The 14432-nt window shown below is 41.2% G+C and overlaps 1 protein-coding gene and 1 pseudogene across 2 annotated transcripts; one reads left to right on the forward strand and one right to left on the reverse strand.

The window, feature by feature from the left end:
* Positions 1–1464: 1464 nt before the first annotated feature.
* LOC307054428 (UDP-N-acetylglucosamine--peptide N-acetylglucosaminyltransferase 110 kDa subunit-like) lies at positions 1465–4605 on the forward strand (the record flags this gene model as incomplete). Its single annotated transcript, XM_079706114.1, has 1 exon — positions 1465–4605. One exon carries the CDS (start codon positions 1465–1467, stop codon positions 4603–4605), a length of 3141 nt encoding a protein of 1046 aa, XP_079562240.1.
* A 4450-nt stretch (positions 4606–9055) lies between these two features.
* On the reverse strand, positions 9056–10630 carry LOC307054804 (ferritin light chain-like; annotated as a pseudogene). The gene is made up of 2 exons: positions 10605–10630; positions 9056–9562 (listed from the first exon to the last, which is right to left on the reverse strand). The product of its transcript is annotated as a ferritin light chain-like (transcript).
* Positions 10631–14432: the final 3802 nt, after the last annotated feature.

Below are 14432 nucleotides of genomic sequence, written 5' to 3' on the forward strand. Positions count from 1 at the left end.
GAACTGAATCTTTGACTTATCTATCACATGCCTGATGGTTAAAATAATTTTACACAGAATAGCTTCTGGTTTTATACTTTTCAGTTCCTTTTTTTCTTCTTCAAACGCACATGCTTTGAGAGCTGTGAAGTGCAAGACATGGCTATATTGTAAGGTGGTTTTTGTCCTTACGCTTCTATGTCTAGTGCTAGTTAAGTCAGTAGAGTAGTCAGTAAGAGTACTGGAAGTTATTCCTGTAATGGGATAGTATATAGTCAATTACATGTGGTGTCTGAAAATCACACAATAGCCTCACTTCAAACATCTCCTTAGGGCTTCCCTGGTGGCGCAGTGGTTGAGAGTCCGCCTGCCGATGCAGGGCACACGGGTTCGTGCCCCGGTCCGGGAAGTTCCCACATGCCGTGGAGCGGCTAGGCCCGTGAGCCATGGCCGCTGAGCCTGCGCGTCTGGAGCCTGTGCTCCGCAACGGGAGAGGCCACAACAGTGAGAGGGCCGCGTACCGCAAAAAAAAAAAAAAAAAAAAAAAAATCTCCTTAGCCAGATTTCAAAAACGCCTGTGGCCATTCCAGTATGATCCAACGTAGCGGAATATGATAGAAGGAAAATTGGCAAAGAAAGAGATGCTGGTCTTACCTGATGGAAGTTAAAATACCTCACTTTTAACAATTTTGCAAAAACCTATAATTACATGAACTAATTTCTAGGGTTCTTTGTAGGACCTAAAAAGGAACCCATAGAGTTGTGGAACAACAATAGAAGCTACTGTGATGAGAAGCCCGGGCACCGCAACAAAGAGTAGCCCCCGCTCGCCGCAGAGGAAGCCTGCACGCAGCATTGAAGACCCAATGCAGCCAAAATAAAAATAAATAAATTTATTTTTAAAAAAGTAATACTCAGGTTTGAGGCATGAGAAATATGATGAGGAGAAATTAGCTAATGTTTTCAGAACTTTTAAAATATCAAACTCAGTCTCTAAGATTTTAGCATTATATACAACATCGGTTACTTATTAGTGGTTTGGGAAGGCCAATTTAAAATTTTCTGATCTTACTGTATTGAAATCCACGGCCCTAATGTTTTCGACACTGACTATATGAATGATGAAGAAAAGTCAATCATGTATTTCTTTTCCAACTGGACAGAAAACAAAATTGTAAAAAGTGTTTGGACTACTGACTTTTGATTTCTTCTAAGGCAAATGGATAGGTAATTTTTATTCCCTGATTAGGAGAAAAATGGTGGAAGAGGGCAGGGTTAAGAATTAAGATTTCAAGAGCGTGAGAGGTAGATGGCCAACCAGAGTTCCTAAGGTTCGGTGCCTGTAACTGTTGCCGCCGCTTAAGCCTGCCAAAGCAGTGGTACGGCTGCTGCGCTCGTGTTTGCTACCTCTAGAAACATTCTTGCCAGTAGTGGCGGCAGCGGGACTCAATTACTCCCTTTTTTCACTCTCTCCAGAAGCTCCAGATGGCGTCTTCCGTAGGCAACGTGGCCGACAGCACAGAACCAACGAAACGTATGCTTTCCTTCCAAGGGTTAGCTGAGTTGGCACATCGAGAATATCAGGCAGGAGATTTTGAGGCAGCTGAGAGACACTGCATGCAGCTCTGGAGACAAGAGCCAGACAATACTGGTGTACTTTTATTACTTTCATGTATACACTTCCAGTGTCGAAGGCTGGACAGATCTGCCCACTTTAGTACTCTGGCAATTAAACAGAACCCTCTTCTGGCAGAAGCCTATTCGAATTTGGGGAATGTGTACAAGGAAAGAGGGCAGTTGCAGGAAGCAATTGAGCATTACCGGCATGCACTGCGTCTCAAACCAGATTTCATCGATGGTTATATTAACCTGGCAGCCGCTTTGGTAGCAGCAGGCGACATGGAAGGGGCAGTACAAGCTTACGTCTCTGCTCTTCAGTACAATCCTGATTTGTACTGTGTTCGCAGTGACCTGGGGAAACTGCTCGAAGCCATGGGTGGCTTGGAAGAAGCCAAGGCATGTTATTTGAAAGCAATTGAGACGCAACCGAACTTTGCAGTAGCTTGGAGTAATCTTGGCTGTGTTTTTAATGCACAAGGGAAGATTTGGCTTGCAATTCATCACTTTGAAAAGGCTGTCACCCTTGACACCAATTTTCTGGATGCTTATATCAATTTAGGAAATGTCTTCAAAGAGGCACGGATTTTTGACAGAGCTGTGGTAGCTTACCTTCGTGCCCTAAGCTTGAGTCCAAATCATGCAGTGGTACATGGCAACCTGGCTTGTGTATACTATGAGCAAGGCCTGATGGAGCTGGCAATAGACACCTACAGGCGAGCTATTGAATTGCAACCACATTTCCCTGAAGCTTACTGCAACCTAGCCAACGCTCTCAAAGAGAAGGGCAGTGTTGCTGAAGCAGAAGATTGTTATAATACAGCTCTCCGGCTGTGTCCCACCCATGCAGACTCTCTGAATAACCTAGCCAATGTCAAACTAGAACAGGGAAACATTGAAGAGGCAGTTCGCTTGTATCGTAAAGCATTAGAAGTCTTCCCAGAGTTTGCTATTGCCCATTCAAATTTAGCAAGTGTATTACAGCAGCAGGGAAAACTGCAGGAAGCTCTGATGCATTATAAGGAGGCTATTCGAATCAGTCCTACCTTTGCTGGGGCCTACTGTGATATGGGAAACACTCTATGGGAGATGCAGGATGTTCAGGGAGCCTTGCAGTGTTATACTCGTGCCATTCAGATCAACCCTGCATTTGCATGTGCCCACAACAATCTGGCTTCCATTCACAAGGATTCAGGGAATATTCCAGAAGCAATTGCTTCTTATCGCACTGTTCTGAAGCTTCAACCTGATTTTCCTGACGCTTATTGTAATTTGGCTCATTGCCTGCAGGTTGTCTGTGATTGGACAGACTATGATGAGCGAATGAAGAAGTTGGTCAGCATTGTGGCTGACCAGTTGGAGAAGAATAGGTTGCCTTCTGTGCAGCCTCATCATAGTATTCTATATCCTCTTCCTCATGGCTTCAGGAAGGCTATTGCTGAGAGGCATGGGAACCTCTGCTTGGCTAATATAAGTGTCCTTCATAAACCACCGTATGAACATCCAAAAGACTTGAAGCTCAGTGATGGTCGACTGCGTGTAGGATACGTGAGTTCTGACTTTGGGAATCATCCTACTTCTCATCTTATGCAGTCTATTCCAGGAATGCACAATCCTGATAAATTTGAGGTATTCTGTTATGCCCTGAGCCCACATGATGGCACAAACTTCCGAGCGAAGGTGATGGCAGAAGCCAATCATTTCATTGATCTTTCTCAGATTCCATGCAATGGGAAAGCAGCTGATCGAATACATCAAGATGGTATACACATCCTTGTAAATATGAATGGTTATACCAAGGGTGCTCGAAATGAACTCTTTGCTCTCAGGCCAGCTCCTATTCAGGCAATGTGGCTGGGGTACCCTGGGACTAGTGGCGTGCTTTTCATGGATTATATCATCACTGATCAAGAGACTTCACCTGCTGAAGTTGCTGAGCAGTATTCTGAGAAACTGGCGTATATGCCCCATACTTTCTTTATTGGTGATCATGCTAATATGTTCCCTCACCTGAAGAAAAAAGCCGTCATCGATTTTAAGTCCAATGGGCACATTTATGACAATCGGATTGTGCTGAATGGCATCGACCTCCAAGCATTTCTTGATAGTCTATCAGATGTGCAAATAGTCAAGATGAAATGTCCTGATGGAGAAGACAACACAGACAGCAGTAATACAGCTCTTAATATGCCTGTCATTCCTATGAATACTGTTGCAGAAGCAGTTATTGAAATGATTAACAGAGGACAAACTCAGATAACAATTAATGGATTCAGTATTAGCAATGGACTGGCAACTACCCTGATCAACAATAAGGCTGCCACTGGAGAGGAGGTTCCCCGTACCATTATTGTAACCACACGTTCTCAGTACGGGTTACCGGAAGATGCCATTGTGTACTGTAACTTTAATCAGTTATATAAAATTGACCCATCTACTTTGCAGATGTGGGCAAATATTCTGAAGCGTGTTCCCAATAGTGTACTGTGGCTGTTGTGTTTTCCAGCAGCAGGAGAAGCTAATATTCAACAGTACGCACAAAATATGGACCTTCCCCCGAACCGTATCATTTTTTCACCTGTTGCTCCTAAAGAGGAACATGTTCGGAGAGGCCAGCTGGCTGATGTCTGCTTGGACACTCCACTCTGTAATGGACACACCACAGGGATGGATGTCCTTTGGGCAGGGACCCCCATGGTGACTATGCCAGGAGAGACTCTTGCTTCCCGAGTTGCAGCTTCCCAGCTCACTTGTTTAGGCTCTCTTGAGCTTATTGCTAAAAATAGACAAGAATATGAAGATATAGCTGTGAAACTGGGAACTGATCTAGACTACCTGAAGAAAATTCGTGGCAAAGTCTGGAAGCAGAGAACATCTAGCCCTCTGTTCAACACCAAACAATACACGATGGAACTAGAGCGGCTCTATCTACAGATGTGGGAGCATTATGCAGCTGGCAACAAACCTGATCACATGATTAAGCCTGTTGAAGTCACTGAGTCGGCCTAAATAATGACTGTGTGCACAGGAGAATTACCCCTCTAGCTGAGCCTCAACCTTCTGGGGGATAGGGAACTACTTTTTCAATATCGTGTTGCAGATGGGTGACAGACAATGATAAGAAATAGCACAGCCAGACTTGCTTCCTGCATGATCATGATAGGGAGAGACACAAGAGATGGGAAACTGCTGTTCCACAAGGAGTCTCCATAGAATTTTGCAGCCGCCAGGTGTTGCAGAATGCTGGAAGGTCTGACCGTCCTTGCTCTTCCATGGGATGGATGGTTAGTGTGGAAGGGAGACAGAGATTGCCCAGCTGTTTTGTGATTATCATAGACTGATTGAGTCTTCTGAATAAATTTTTTTCTTTATATTTTGCGTATTGGAGCTTTTTTTTTTTTTTCTGGTACGCGGGCCTCTCACTGTCGTGGCCTCTCCCGTTGCGGAGCACAGGCTCCGGATGCGCAGGGTCAGCGGCCATGGCTCACGTGCCTAGTTGCTCCGCGGCATGTGGGATCTTCCCGGACCAGGGCACGAACCCGTGTACCCTGCAACGGCAGGCGAACTCTTGACCACTGCACCACCAGGGAAGCCCTATTGGAGCTTTTAAAAATGTTTGGTTTCAGGTATTTTTATTCATGTGAAGTGTATATGATTCTCTTGAGATAAGGTTTTAAGCTAAAATATTCCTTGTTTTAGTTTCTGAACTCTACAGATAAATGGGGACTTTGCTGTTGTTGTCTTTTTATAGGCTTTATAAACCACTTGAGCCTATATCAGTCATTTTAGTGTCTGACATAACGTTTGGAACTCTCGGTGCTTTGTTGGTTTGTAGATGACGGCTTCAATTCTTTTTCTGGTCCGTTTCCTTCTTCCCTTCCCCCCACTTTAAAAATTCTCCTGTAACTTGGTTAAGAAAAAACCAAGTCTGATTCAAAACCTCCCAGAGTGTTTCTCTTAAACACATCATCTGGTGCCAAATGAAGATTCTTAGGAGCGCTTATGAATTATGAAGGGCACAGTTGTGGTACTGTCACTGATGATAATAATAATGGATTTTTGGCCTAGAGTTTTGACCTATTTCACCAGTGTTTTACCATTGACTGCCCCTCTATGCTGCTTCCAAAAGTGATAGCGTGTGATAAGATTTTTACTTTCATTTCTAAAGTTTGTTTTTTTAAAAGTGAGTCTTCCTTTTTCTTTCAGCAGAAATGAAATCCCAGGTAAGTATAAGTATTCAACTATTTGATCAGTAAGTCACAGTTATTTCCAGTACATTAAATAACTTTCATCAAAAAACATGTTATAGGTAAAAAGGACCAGCTATGTATAAGATAATTATGTTTCAGAACTTCTAGGGTATTATATATAATAACTTGTCTTCTGGACGTGGTCTTGAAGCCTTTATGGATTCAGCCTCAGTAGTAGCGAACTGCACTGCTACTTGGTTTGGAGTACAAATTAGACTTTATCCCTCCTGGAGGTTGAGGTTTTGGTATTGAAAACCATAGGAATGAAATTATTGTATTTCAACAAAGGATCGAGGGCTTGAGGCTTAAACAAGCCAACATATGAATATATCTTTTTGTCTTGCTGTACTGCACATGTGCTGTCTAGTAACAGATATTTTGCCTGCTAGTAGTGTTCTAGATTATGTCTCTCCAAAGCGCTGAGGCAGTGCACCTATTCTGTAGTTGCAGCTGATGCCTGAATGTATCCTAGCTGACAAATTATTGATTAATAAGAACTTGAACTTCTGAAAGATTTTAACCAAAATCTGAGCAAGGAGTCTCAAATGTAATTCTTAGCCAGAATTACATGTTAATGAACCATTTAACAGTGTAAATCAAGGAACATCAGTGTAGGGATTTCTTTTCATTTATTTTTTACCTGCTTGAAATATCAGTTAAAGGTTGCCAGCTTGGTTGCAGATGAACGGACGTTTGAAGTTCACCAAACTAATGTGGAATAGGATAATAGACTTCCAATGCCCTCAAGGCTGTGACCTTGCAGCCATTTTACATAGCACATCATCCTCCTATAGGGATGAACCTTTCCCTGGCCCGAAAAGTAGCCACTCCATTGAAGCTTTGCTTATTGTAACAGGCTTTTGTTTCCAGGTAACATGTCTGTGGAAGACTGAATTCTGAATAGAGATATAGATATTACTTGAAACTAATTGTTTTCTCTATCATACTCTGCTTTATCAAAAAAGTAAAACATTTAAATTGTGCTAAGAAACTAGATGTTGTCTTGCAAACTTTAAACAATAAATGAATGAGTTGCCCTTAAAAAAAAAAGAATTAAGCAGTTAAGCTGTTGGTCCCACATCAGACAAATTATCCTTATACCTCCTGTCAATATGGTTAACAGAGACTGTTATTTTATTAAACCTTATGATCCCGTGATTCTTTCTTTCATGTTTCAAGGCACAGCAGGTGAGAGAGTGGATTTGTTAAGCTGGGTGGGTTTATCCTTCTTTTATGTGTTCATTCAATTTTATGTTCATTTACTTATTGTACACATATGGCAATAGAAGCTGCTAAAGCAATCATTGCTTTTCTGCAAAACAACAAGGTACAGAAGCAGATGTCTTATTTCCAAGATTTCTCCCCCCAGGATTATTATGATTAAAGATCCTTTCCCCCCACTCCCTGGAGAGGACAAGGGGCTGCTCGCTGGAGGATTTTTAATGACTTGGGGAAAGGCTCAAATATCCCCCCATTATGGTAATCCACCCCAGGGGCAAACCACACAAGAATATTATGAATTTATTTTCTTTTTCTATCCTTGTAAAGGTAATACTCAGCTCATTAGAATATGAAAACTATACTGTCAAATTTCAGAATTACATGGATGAAGAAAATCACCAAAGTGGCAGCATACTATGTGTGTTATAGCTGTATTGACTATATTGACTATATTAACTATGTTGTGTTAACAATATATTGTATAACTATATATTGAAAAGGCAAAATGCTGTACCTTATTTCAGAGAAAATAATTATGTTGGCAAACCCCAAATTGTACATTGTAGACGGGTCCTAGGAAAAGAAGATTTAATTCATAGTGGATAAGAGGTTAGCTTCTGTTTTCAGCCATGTGCTATTTCAAGAATTCAACATCATGAATAATACAGGATATAAGAGGAATAGCCTAAAGACAGAAAAGCACATTTTGATTAGGAAAGAGAATTTAAGGCTTAAGCCTTTTTTTAAAGTCTTTTCTTAAGCCTTTTTAAGGAAAACTGCCTTATTACTATGAGATAAGAAAATTGTTTCCTTCTTTCTTTCCTTGCTTTCTTCTTCTTTTTTTTAACCTTTTTTATTTTGGATATTTGACCTCTAAGCTGAGATGACTGGAAATGCCTCCTCTGGACATCAACCGTTTTGAAAGAATTTTTCCCCCTCCCTAAGGGCTATTTGCCTCTTGAAGGCATTGTCTACATTACTCACCAAGAGGCAAGCATTTGTTCTTGCACTAAATGCTGACATCTCCTGATAAGAGGGAAGCTGCAAAGCAGAAGAATTGAAGGTCAATATGTTGATATTGGTCTCAAGCGCATTGATGTACATTTGTGTAATGGGGAAGGGGAGTGAAGCTTGAGAGTGGGCCAGTGGGGAGGGGTAAGTATTTTGTGAAGCTGTCTACCTATGGGCTTATAAAGTTTACAGCTGCATTAGGTGGACAAGCATTACCATTAGCATGAAATGTAGGGCAGACCTCAGTTGCAAAAGCTTCTAGCCATACACATAGGGCAATACGTAAATGATACACCTTATTGCATTCACCCATTCACCCTCCCCTGTTCACGCTAATTGGAAATTTCCATCCATTTCAGAGAAGTACCACAACTATCAATCATTTTCCCTGGCACGAATCTTCCAGGAGGAAGAAAATGGAATACACCTAGCAACAGAGCTCACGGGCACTAGCCCATATGTCTTAGATTTAATATCTGATCACTAGCTGGATTGAAGCCAAGAGGTGGTTCACAAAGTTGCTGCACATTAGAATCACCTGGGGAACTCTGAGACCTCCCTGTGCCCAGGCTCCTCCCTAGACCTACTGAATCAAAATCTCTGGGGCTGGGACCCAGACACCAATGTTTTTCTTAAAAGCTCTTTAGGTAATTCATAGGAGCAGCAAAGCCTGAGAACTAGCCCAATATCGGGAACAAACTTATTTCACACAGATAAAGTGGGGCAATTCATATGTTAAAAGAACATGAATATATATATATATTTCTTTTTTTCTCTTTATTCTGTTTGTGTTTCAAATAGGCTTTTTTTTTCCTCCTGCAGAAAGCGTTATTGTTTCCATTTGGTCCAAGGCTTGGGAGAGGGCTCCAGGGCGGTTACAAAGCTGCCTAGTGGCCGCAGAGCGGGGCTTCAGGCAGAAGCTCTGACGCCAGAGGGGCTCCTCAGAGGCCGCTGGACTTCAGAGACTCCTGTTTGTGCTATAGGGTGAGCCTTTCAAAGAGATACTCGCCCAGCACAGCCTGCGGACCAGCCAGCCTGCGGAGGTTGGTCAGGTGGTTGCCCATCTTCTTGATGAGTTTCACCTGCTCCTCCAGGAAGCGGCTCTCCAGGAAGTCACAGAGGTGAGAGTCTGCGCGGGCAGAACCCAGGGCGCACAGATCCGATAGTGCCTGGTTCAGGTTCTTCTCCCTAAGAATGGCGGCTTCCACAGTGTCCTGGGTTTTACCCCACTCATCTTGAGAAGGCTTCCGCGCATCCTGGAAGAGGGCACGGCCACAGCACTGGTTTTGCATTTGCAAGAGACGCTGGGCGCCCTCACACTTCTCCTCAGCCAGTTGGCGAAAAATGTGGCCCACACTGTCCAGAGTCCCATTGTTGCTGTCGAAGTAGAAGCTCGGAGAGAGATAAGTGTCCACAGATGCATGCTGAACAGGCGGTGGACGGCTGCCTCCACCTCGGTGGAATAATTCTGACGAACCTGGGAACTCGTGGTTGATCAGTGATAAGGAGCTAAGCTCAAAAACTGGTGTTGGGGCTTCCCTGGTGGCGCAGTGGTTGGGGGTCCGCCTGCCAATGCAGGGGACGCGGGTTCGTTCCCCGGCCTGGGAGGATCCCACATGCCGCGGAGTGGCTGGGCCCGTGAACCATGGCCGCTGGGCCTGCGCGTCCGGAGCCTGTGCTCCGCGATGGGAGAGGCCACGGCAGTGAGAGGCCCGTGTACCGCAAAAAAAAAAAAAAAACTGGTGTTGGCCTGTCCTGGAGGCTGAGAATAGCTGAGTGTCTGATTCCAAAAGCTGCGACAGGAAGAAATGTTGGAGGGTGGTCAGGGGCTGGAGCAAGGAGCGTCCCTGGGTCTGTTCATTCCAAACACTGTTGAAGCAAAAGACAGATCTGCAGGACTGCCAAGCGCACTGCCTCAAATAGGCTTTGATATAAATGAACGCTAAGTCCAAGCAAGGACAAAACTTACCCTTCCTCCCACCAAAATAGCTGGCGATACTAGAATCTCGATCTGGGAAGGGATTCTTCCATTACTTTCTTAACATTCCAAGCCACTAGAGCAGTGGTTCTCAAAGTATGGTCACCTTGTAACCAAGCAGTACCCTATGGGGCCTTCCTAGGACAGACCCATCCACCATAGCCTCTATTGTAGTTTCTTTCTGAAGTACTCAGATAATAGTATGTCAGGCATATTTCTTGAGTTTTCAGATGCTAAAAAACCACCACCCAATGGAAGAAATGAACTCCTTGATGATCATGAGCACGTAGCCCCCAGACCTTCTGGCACCTAAGGGTGGATAATGTTACCTGCCCTGTGGCCTCAACATCAGCCAATCAGAGGACTGTGCACGAGCTGATCACATTCCCTGGGACGTCCCTCCCTCACCTGGCCTTTAAAAATGCTTTGCTGAAACCCTTTGGAGATTTCAGGGTGTTTTGGAACACGGGCCACCCCTCTCCTTGCTCGATCCTGCAATAAACCTTTCTCTGCTCCAGACTCCAGCCTTTAGGTTGGTTTGGCCTCACTGTGCTTCAGGCACACGAACCTGCATTCGGTAACAGCCTGAGCAGCTTTACCAGCGTCCCCTGATAATGTGTCAGATATTCAAGTTTTAGGGCCCTGTCCCAGCCCTATGGAATCAGCAACTCTGGTGGGGCTCAGTGATCTCTGTTATAACAGGCCCTCCAGATGATTTTTATTCACCTTAAAGTTTGAAAATATCTGCATTGTCAGCTGGCCAAAGCGTCCACCAGCAGGTGAAGGGGAGTGGCGCCTGGAAAAGATAGGGAGTAGCCAAGGCAAGTACAGCAGCATTTGCCGTGGTAGTAATGGAGAATGCCTTTTCTCCACTGGTTGGCACAGACTAGTATCTGGGAGCAGTGGCAGGGTTATTTAGGATGCTTTACATTTCAATGTAGAGTGACCGCTGTCCTGGTTTGCCAGGGACTTCCTCTGTGTGAGCACTTAAAATCTCATCCTGGCAAACCCCTTAGCCCTGGGTTTGAAAAACTTAGGGAATAACATGAAATTTAGGGGAAACATGATCTAGGTTTTGGGCGAGTCACAAGTGCTAATTAAAGCTAAGCAAGTATGGACAACATCTAGCCTTCTTTACCCCTTTGCGGGGAGGTAAATCTGATTGTGTGAAAGGACTTATTGTTAAGAAATCTTTGTAGAAACATCCCCTTCTGCTTAGTCCGCTGGTTCTCAGTTCTGGCTAGACACTGGCATCCTCTGAGGAGATTTAAAATTATTTTATTGGTCTAGGATGACCAACCGTCGGTGTGCGGGTTTCTAAGAAGTGCTTCAGATGATTCTAATGTGCAGCCAACTTTAGGTGCCACTGCTTAAGCTTTTGAACTGCTGCTACATATTTTCAACTCATCTTCCCATGAGAATATACAACTGTAGTTGAGGTTTGTTTTCTTTGTCTTTTTCTTTTCTTAACTGTCTTATTATTAGATTTACTGTCTTAAATAAGATTGAATGTACAGAAAATCCTGCTAATCCATCTGGTATAGCTGGATCCTTAGAATAATATCATTAAGATATATACCATTTAAGTATTGTGACTGGCCTTTTTAAAATTAACATATGCATTGAATTAGTACGATCTCTTTTGGAGTTGTCATGTTGGGTAGCTATACCTCTAATCTGCTGCCATTGCTAAATATCTGGACACCTCTTATTAGGAATTGCTTTTAAACATCTTTAGGGATTAAAACCAAGATTGCTGTATTATTTGTACTGGGACCACAAAAACCTCACAAAGTTCCCCCGCTGTACCTTCTACCCCCATCTCTAACCCTTGGCAATTTCTAATCTGTTCTCCATCTCCACAGTTTTGTTATTTTAAGAATAATATGTAAACATCATCATGAATTACTTAATCTTCGGAGATTGGCTTTTTAAAAGTTTTCCCTCGGCATCATTCCCTTGAAGTTCATTTTAGTTTTTGCATATATTAATAATCTGTTTCTTTTTGTTACTCGGTAGTATTCTATCATAAGATTTGATCACAATTTGTTTCAACATTCATCCATTGAAAGACATTTGGGTAGTTGCCAGTTTTTGGCTGTTATAAATAAAACTGCTATGAACATTTATGTGTAAGTTTCCATGGGAACTTAATGAACTTTTTGTTTCTTTTGGATAAATGCTGAAGAGTACAATTACTGCGTTGTAGGGTGAATCTACTTTTAGGATTAAAAGAGACTGTCAAGCTGTTTCTCAGAGTGGCTAAACCATTTTACTTTCCCACCAGTGATGTGGTATAATTTTTCTATGTACTCGCCAGCATTTGATGTTGTCACTATACTTTAATTTTAGTTATTCTCTGATATCTCATTATGGTCTTAATTTGCATTTCCCTAATGGCTAATGATGTTGAGCATCTTTTCATGTGCTTCTTTGCCATGTGTATATTCTCTTCCATGAAATGTCTGTTCCTGTCTTCTGCCTATTTTCTAGTTGGGTTTTTTTAAGTTGTTTGGAGAGTTCTTTGTATATTATAGATACAAGTCATTTGTCTCATATGGGATTTTCAAATATGTCCCACTGTGTAATTTGAGTTTTCATCCACTTAAAAGGATCTTCTATGAAGCATTTTTAACTCATTTTGATGAGATCCAATTTATCAGTTTTTGCTTTTATTGATCATACTTTTGGTGTCAAGTCTAAGTATTATTCACCTAGTTCTAGATCCCCAAGATTTTCTCCTATTTTTTTTTCTAAAAATGTCCTGCTTTTACATTTAAGATTATGATCCACTTTGACTTAATTTTTGTGTAAGGTGTGGAGGTTTAGGTTAAGGTTCATTTTTTGTTTGTTTTTGTCGAGGGATGTCCAACTGTTTCAGTACCATTTTTTGAAAAGTCTATTCTTCCTTGATAGCTTTTGCACTGCTGTCAAAAACAAGTTAAATGTGTTTCTGTCAGTCTATTTCTGGGTTCTCTATTCCATTCCATTGATCTGTGTATCTACCCTCCATCATTACTGCAAAATCTTGAAATTGGGTAGATTAATTCCTCCCATTTTAATCTTCCTTTACAAATTGTTTTAGCTATTCTGCAGCCTCTTCTTACCATATAAATCTTAGAATAAGCTTGTCTATATCCACAAAAACCTTGAGGGCATTTTAAGACTAGTTGTGTTAAGCCTCTTAACTTGGGGAGAATTGACATCTTTATTATGTTGTGTTTTCTAATCTATGAACAAGGTATGTCTCCCTATTTGTTTGGGACTTTTAAATTTTTCTTCATCAGCATTTTGTAATTTTCAGTATAGAGGTCCTATAAATGTCTTTTGGGGCTTATATTTAAGTATTTATTTAGGTAAGTTGTAAATGGCATCACATATTTTTATTTAAGCTTCTACACATTTGTTATTCATATATAATTTGATAAAATTGTGTTGATCTTGTACTCTAAAACATTTACAAACTAATATTATTTCTCAAGCTTTTTGTGGATTCCTTGATATTTTCTCCATTTAGATTATCATCTCATCTTCAGATACAGACAGTTTTACTTTTCCTTACTCAATATAATAGGATATATTACTATTCAACATTCAGTAGGATATATTCCTTCCTATTTAGCGTAGCAGGAATAGTCCTTTTATCTTTTAAACAAACTTTTTAAAATTTTTAACTTTTAAATTTATATATTTATTTATTTTTGCTTTATTTTCTTACTAGAACCTCCAGTAATATATTTAATAAAAGTGGTGAGAGCAGATATCTGTGCCTTGTTTCTGATCTTACAGAGAAAGCATTCAGTCTTTCACAGTTAAATATAATGTCGGTATAGGTTGTTTGTAGATCATCTTTATGAGCTTCAGTATGTTCCTTTTCTATTCCTATTTTGCTTGGAGTTTTTTTTTTTTTTTCTTCTTTTTTTTTAAAATCATGAATTGGATTGGATTTTGTCAAATGCTTTCTCTGCATTAATGGATAGGATCCCATGACTTTTCCCCCTTAATCTATTGGATATGGTGGATTACATTGTTTGATTTTCAAATATTTAACCAACTTTGCATAACTAGAATAAATACCACTTGGTCATGGTATATTATTCTTTTTATATATTTCTGGATTTAATTTGCTAATATTTGGCTGAGGATTTTTACAGCCAATTTCATAAAAACTATTGGTCTGTCATTTTCTTCTTTCTATACTATCCCTGTCTGGTTTTGGTATCAAGGTAATACTGGCTTCATAAAATTAATTAGGAACTGTTCCCTCTACTTCTATTTCTTATCAAATCATGTAAAATTGGTGTTAATTCTTTAAGTCTTGGGTAAAAGTGAAACATCTAAGCCTGAATATTTCTTTTGGGAGTTTTAAAATGAAA

The sequence above is a fragment of the Hyperoodon ampullatus genome, assembly GCF_949752795.1.
Source record: "Hyperoodon ampullatus genome assembly, chromosome: 6".
In the NCBI taxonomy this organism is placed as follows: domain Eukaryota; kingdom Metazoa; phylum Chordata; class Mammalia; order Artiodactyla; family Ziphiidae; genus Hyperoodon; species Hyperoodon ampullatus.